Source organism: Athene cunicularia (genome assembly GCF_003259725.1).
Source record: "Athene cunicularia isolate RWA chromosome 1 unlocalized genomic scaffold, athCun1 chr1_part1, whole genome shotgun sequence".
Taxonomy (NCBI): Eukaryota; Metazoa; Chordata; class Aves; order Strigiformes; family Strigidae; genus Athene; species Athene cunicularia.
Window position 1 is genome coordinate 27,651,356 of NW_020799091.1, and position 6,605 is coordinate 27,657,960.

Here is a 6,605-nt window from a genome sequence, read left to right on the forward strand (position 1 = left end):
ATGCAGGAAACAGTGCAGCTGGAGAGATGGAAGGAAAAAAAAAAAAAAAGTCTGCCTCATAAGGTAGGCCAAACTGACATTTCTATTGTGCTGCAACTTCACATGCTATTTGACACCTTCAGTCTGCTAAGTGACCCTCAGTGAAAGGCCAGCCTTACTCAACTAGCCTGGTAGCTTCAAGACTGTTGTAATTCCTTTACTTTAAGGTATTGCAGCCATTTAATGCTGCAGCATCACTGCCTTCTCTAGTCATCTTTAGCTTTATGTGAAAAACCAACAAGTTTTCCGCAACAGCCCATTTTTTACTTATACGTCGGCTCTGTACTCCACATACTTCATAACTGGCATTTGTTTTTCTTCCAGGGGCTGTGGGGCACACACAGAGGTGGCATTGTGCAGTTGCCTCTCAGCGAGGAGCGTTGTTTAGCTGCAGAACTGGAGAGACTGCAGGGGAAGGTCACCAACCCTGACAGACATGCTGATGAGAGATCCAGTCTCTGTGTAAGCAGATGCCAGTGAAATTAAAACGGGGTCAGGGAAGACAAGAAGAAAAATGAGAACTGGTTAATATAGAAGGCAGATACACCGTGTCGAAACTTGCTGCAACTCAAGAGCATTGTTCAGCAACTGGTAGAAAAAGGCTACCATAAAGAAAACAGAAGGTATATTAAGTACCTCTCCTCATTCCAAATAAAGCTCATAACATAAGATACATTCATCTACACCTTTTATATAAAGAATAATCTCTAAAACAGAGAGGCAAGCAAAACCCACTGCATCTCTGATGCTAAATGCTCAAGCACCTAACGTTCCACTCTATTGTGATGCCTAACCGCGCTGCTGAAACTGGGTCTGTACAAGTCCTGGTCCAAGCCACTTTACATCACATTTTTGCAGCTGTCACCTTGCAGTTAAGACATGATCTTAATACAACTGCAGGAATTGCACCAATTTGTGCATTGACCTACATGAGCTAGCAGTTGCAGGTTCAGATCAGAAAGACAAGACTAAGTGCTTGTGCTTTAAATCTTTTAACTGACACTAAGTACTCAGGGAAGAGCATTGTAAGGCAAGGGAATATACAAGCTTGGGCAAACTTCAAGTTATCTCCTGGTGGCACAAAGTCCTGCAGAGGGTTAAAAAAATATACTTTGCAAAGTCTCCCACAAGTTACTAAGTAGTGTTTATCATCCCCAACAAATCCTCAGCGAAACATTTTATGTGCTAGTCCCAGGATTTTGGCATCTCAACAGGATACATGTTAGTCAAATCAGGAACAATTACTTTTCAACATCTGCAACAATTCCTCATTCCAAGAGCTTTTGGACCTCCTGTCTTCCTCTTGCCAGCATCCACTTCTTTCACTCAAACGGCCAGTGCTAACCTCCACCCTGAACTTTATTCCAAACACAGTCATCAAGTTGCAACACATCAAATTAGTTTAAAAAAATTCAGAGCAAATAAGTTGCATCTACAGCAACAGGTCTCTTACGAACCTTTGCACTGCTAGTGTAGAGTTCCTTCATTTCTTCTCAACAATTTTATCAAAATTTAAAGAACTTCCAGGCACAGACAAGTCTTTTTACACCTGTGAAGAGCATTCACACCTTCTGCACTGCTTGAACTGCTGCTCATGCGGCAATAAACTGGGTGTGAAACCTGCAGGGGTTTAAACTGAGAAACATACACAAACAGACAGCATCAAAATCAGTTCTTACACCACCTGCACTTCTGCTGTGAACCAACAGACACACACAAAGCAGAGTAGCCGTCAGTGACATAACCCTGTGCTTAGATGAGAATTACAGACCTGTATTGCAACCACACTGCTGATCAAAGCAACCACGTTCTACCATTCCACCATAGGAGAAAGAAAACCCAGAGAGTTTACCAAGGGTCTGTGGTTCCCTTATGTCCTGCCTGGATGTAGCACTGAGTGCAGTATCTCACCTTTTGATCAGAGGTATTTCACAGGCGTTAACTATAATACTATGTGCTTTATGCACTAGATATGGACAAGAAAAGCATAAGGAGCAAAAGATGGCTTTTGATATATTTAAGGGTGAAAAGATCACACTTCTCCATGCTAGAAGGCATGTCAGCAAGATGCCAAAGACAACACCCACATTTCTTGTCATGTATGCACATTCCCATTCCTAGTTCACCATTAGTGAAGTCTGCCCATCTACACAAGTCAGTCACTGATTTTTTGTACTCCCTAAAAAACCTGCTACTTAGCATACTCAGAAGACAAGACTTGGATAACAGCTTAAGTGCACATCTGCACTAAAAAAACCTCTTCAGTACATATCTGCATTTAAAAACCTCAAAGTAAACCAAATCTAGCCACACAAGATCTGCAGTTTTCCCTACGTGAGATGAAGACACTAATATGAATGTACATGACAGTCTGGGCTCACTGTTTATACATGATCCATATAAAGAAGCTGAAATATCTTAGTTCAAAAGGAACTTAAGATGATACAAGGTAGTGGAGAAGACAAAAGTCTCTGTTCTTTTAATTTAAAAAATAAAAATTCCTATGGCATAAATACTTTTTTCATAGGTTTTGTCACCATGTAGGAGACTAGAATGCCTGTTTCTTAAAAATAAAGGATTTGGGCAATTTTCAGTTGTCTATGAAAGCTTTTAAGTTCCCATAAATACAACACCTACACTTCCAAGCATGGAAGTGAGCACAGAACTCCCACCCAAAAGAGGGCAGAGACCAGAGTTCATAATTATCAGGAAAGTTGCCTACACCAGCACATATCTAAGATTTGCTCACCTCCAATATAGCTAGTGGCACAAAAAAGATAGCTAGTGGTAAAGTGCAGGTTTACCACGATGACACCTAGCCCCCTCCTGCCAGTCTTGCATGGTGACACAGGATCAGCACATCGGACACCCAGATGAACTAACACTCAGTCCTATAGCAGGCTCTTAATAAACACAGGAGTGTGCCAACACCAAGCAGAACTGCTTGCACTGAAAGCTGGGTGAGTCAGTGCACTTCTCCCACCATATCCATGCTCAGGTAAGATTAATGACACTAAATCTTCTCTGGAGTGCAGTTAGATATGTCTGAACTTGACATGCCAGTGACCTACTTTTCAGACATGCCCAACACCCACATCTCCCTCTGAAGGCAAAAAAAGACAAGGATGCTCAGCAGTTTTGAAAAGGTAGTACATGCTTTTAACACACAGAAAGCTGATGACAGCTAAAGGCCAGCTGTGCACATTAGAAAAATCCCACTTTAGCTCCACGTGTAGCACCTAGGGCATTCAATGCTATGGATCACTCAAGACTCTACATGTTTGGATATATGTGTCTGTTAATTCCAGCCATTTGCTAGCAGGTGAAAGAGCACGGATGAAAGCTAATAATTTCTTTCTTGTAGCCCTCCTGCATCAGTTATACATTCTTGGATAACAAATGCTGCCTCAACTTTAACTCTCACCTGCCTAGGTGCATCCCTTTTCCTTAGAAGAAAAATAAAATTGTATCCTATCGCTCCTAGTGCACAACAACTGTACTGTAAAGAGATACAGGGTCAGTCTATTTTGGCCTAGTAAGGAATCAGGCAAAACAACTAAGATTAGGACACAATGCATGTTGTTCAACTAACGTGACTGAGTAGGATTCAGAAGAGAAAATATGTAGGGCATACAGGTGATGCACACTGAAAAGAAACTCCAACCTTGCAGATTATGTGAAGTTTAGATAAACTAGTTAAATATGTAAAACCCATCCCCAATTCATTCTTTCCCCCTCTGTGACACTCTTTATGATAAATAACCACACTCTTTATTATTGTTATTTTATTTCTTAAAATATGTGCATGGATGTGCTACAAAGACGATTCAGAGCTATATAATGCATAACTATGTCTGCAAGCTATAGCTAAAACCACTTCCGTGTCTTTTAAAACCAGATAAAACCACTGGTGCCATAAAAAATAGAGACTAGAGACTGAGCTCCTGCTTTGAACGGTTTATGGTTATGGAACCACATCATGCCCTAAAGAAAACCTCTAAAGTGGTGCCTAGCTGTTGTGTATGTTAAGACTACTAGCAACTTCAACAATGATACATTCAGCCCCAGTGGACTGATGGAAAACTCCCTCCGCTTCATCTCCAGAAGACGTCCTACCCCAGCCTGAAGCAAGTGCTGGAGATGGTAAGTCGTTTCAGCTGAAGTTATCTGCAAAAGTTTCAGAACATTTCTCTCATACAAGCAGTACATATCACAGGCTGGTAAACGTGGCCAGAACTCACTTATTTGACTAACAAGAGACAAATAACATCTCCATAACCATCCTTTACAGTTTCCAGGGATCTCTAAACGCCCTCCGCATTTCAAGGCCATTAAACAACCATTAAGTCAACACTAGCACTAGAAGCCAGGTCCAAACAAAGATCTGCACAAGCCTAAGCAACAGGTATTGAGAGTCTGATAAACTATGCTTCCACCCCAAGTATCCTGAGACCTCCAAGTTTGACTCCTAACCTGCTATTCCTTCCAAGTAAGTTTAGACTCTGAAACTTTTAATTACAATAAAAATGTTAATGCAGATGGAAAATGAAGGAAAAAGCCATCAATCAGCATCTTCATGCCTAAAGAAATAAAAGGCACGATCATAGCTTACAGCATCTCCAAGACACCACAAACCAGCCCCACAAGCAGGCAAATTACTTGGTTAGCACCTTTAAACAGAAAATAACCTGGGAACCTCCAGACTTACTACAGTATTTTAACGTCCATATAGCTATCCTGTATCACCAGCAAAGCTTTAGACATCTATCAGCACATCTAAAAGCAGATTTCTTTACTGGTTTCATCGGTAAGTAGGACGTAACTGAGCTACCCCAAGGGGTTGCTCTGGGATGGGAAGGGCAAGAGTGGTGCTCATGAACTAGCAGTTTCTTAGTGGGAAACCCCAAGTTTCTGCTTCACCACTTGTTTCTTGAACCTGACATCTCGATTATTAGTGAAACAAAGATCTCTCACCAATGCTTTTCTCTACAGAGAAATGACAACTTGGAGCATCAACCTATTCTCAACAATACATACCTGCTAAAAGAGCAGAAGCGACTTATTTTTTCTAAGGTGGGGGGAGAGGCAGAGATTGTGATACAGACATACACAAGAGCAAATGAATTTCTTTCTCAAAGATAAAAAGAATTAGTTGAGTAAACCTAACAAGCTACAGTGAGCCGACACATACTCAAGCTTTATTCAGTTTCACAACAAATAAGTAAAAAATTTAAAGAAAATGAAATCGTGGCAATGTAGCAATGTAAACCTGCTTAAAGTCCCTTTTACAGTGTACTTGCTTTAAGTCGCTCAGCCGAATTTACATGATCTTAAATTTGCACGTATTTGACATCTAGCTGAAAACTAACGCATAATGAGGACAAAGAAAAGATGAAAGACATACTGACAGTTTTCCAGAAAGCTAGCAGAGACATAAAAGCAGACACTCAACAGGATAACAGGCATCCAAGAGAAAAAGTCCACCAGAAAAAAACCTTGAAAATCAAAACATATTCTTACATTGGTCAACATTTTGTCTTTAAAGCTAGGGACACAGGTTACACACCATGCACCCGAGTTGCAAAGAAACTCTGCTTAAAATAATTATTTATAGAGTCCGCAAGAAAGATGAGCTCTTACTTTAAAGGCAGACACCTTCAGGATGGAGTTTTGAAGCTCCAGCTGCAGGGCTGAATTAAGTTTGAGCTCTTTCAGAAGAGAAAAAGCTGCCTCTGGGCAGCCTCAGACCCTGCACAGCCCAGCTAAACGGCCTGAAAACATTTTCCTCTTTGGCAGCTTTACAACACGGGATTTAACTCCAAGATCTTATCGCTGATATGGTATTTTAAACAATTACCAAGAAACGTTTAGAGAGGAGAAACGGGAACCAAAACTTACGATTTAGCCAACGCCACCGCAATCTTTACGCAAGGTCAGAGATCCCCACAGCCTTCCCGGCAATTTTTGTGATGGAGGCGATCTCAGATCCCATTTTACCCACGTTAAGAAAAGTCACTCAAGTGTTGCAAGTTCCAGCAGCGCCCCAGCCTGCTCACCGCCCTGACCCACACGGTGGTGGAGGAGGAGATGGGCACCAAGCAGGAGACCCCTGCCCCAAGCTCGTTCCCCTCCAGGACCAGACGTGGCTGCCTAAAGCCATGTCCCCATGCTGGACCACCGCGACCCTGACGCTTGCCCAGACTCCGGTGGTGGAGTCTACAGTCACATCAGTGATGGTCGGTGGTCTGTCATCACCGGTCTGTCTGCCGGTGACGGTGGTGGGCCACCACGGCAGGACCTGTCACCTCCCACCATCACTCGTCGGTAGTGGTGGTTGGTGGCAGAGCACCGCCACGGCCCCGCGGGACCTGTGGCTGCCCGCTCCCCGGTACCTGTCCTCGGAGACGCTGATGACCCCGTCCTCCTTGGGCACTATCGCTGCCATGTTCACCACCTCCTGCGAGCCCTCCACTTTGTTGAGCAGGAGGGGCTTGCGAGTCAGCGCCCTGGGCTGAGGCTCCGCCGCCATGGGCGCCGCGGGGCCAGCGCTTCTGCCCATCAGCAGA

The 6,605-nt window shown here is 43.1% G+C and overlaps 1 protein-coding gene across 3 annotated transcripts in view; it reads right to left on the bottom strand.

The window, feature by feature from the left end:
- Positions 1-6,581, bottom strand: part of WDFY2 (WD repeat and FYVE domain containing 2) — a 68,193-nt gene extending 61,612 nt beyond the window's left edge. For all 3 annotated transcript variants that reach the window (XR_003400375.1, XR_003400372.1, XM_026868107.1), the window contains exon 1: positions 6,432-6,581. Coding sequence is in view for 1 of the 3 variants with exons in the window: in XM_026868107.1 (XP_026723908.1) it covers positions 6,432-6,568 (137 nt within the window). In the remaining 2 variants the exon portion in view is untranslated. The remainder of the gene's footprint in view (positions 1-6,431) is intronic.
- Between the last annotated feature and the right edge of the window lie 24 nt (positions 6,582-6,605).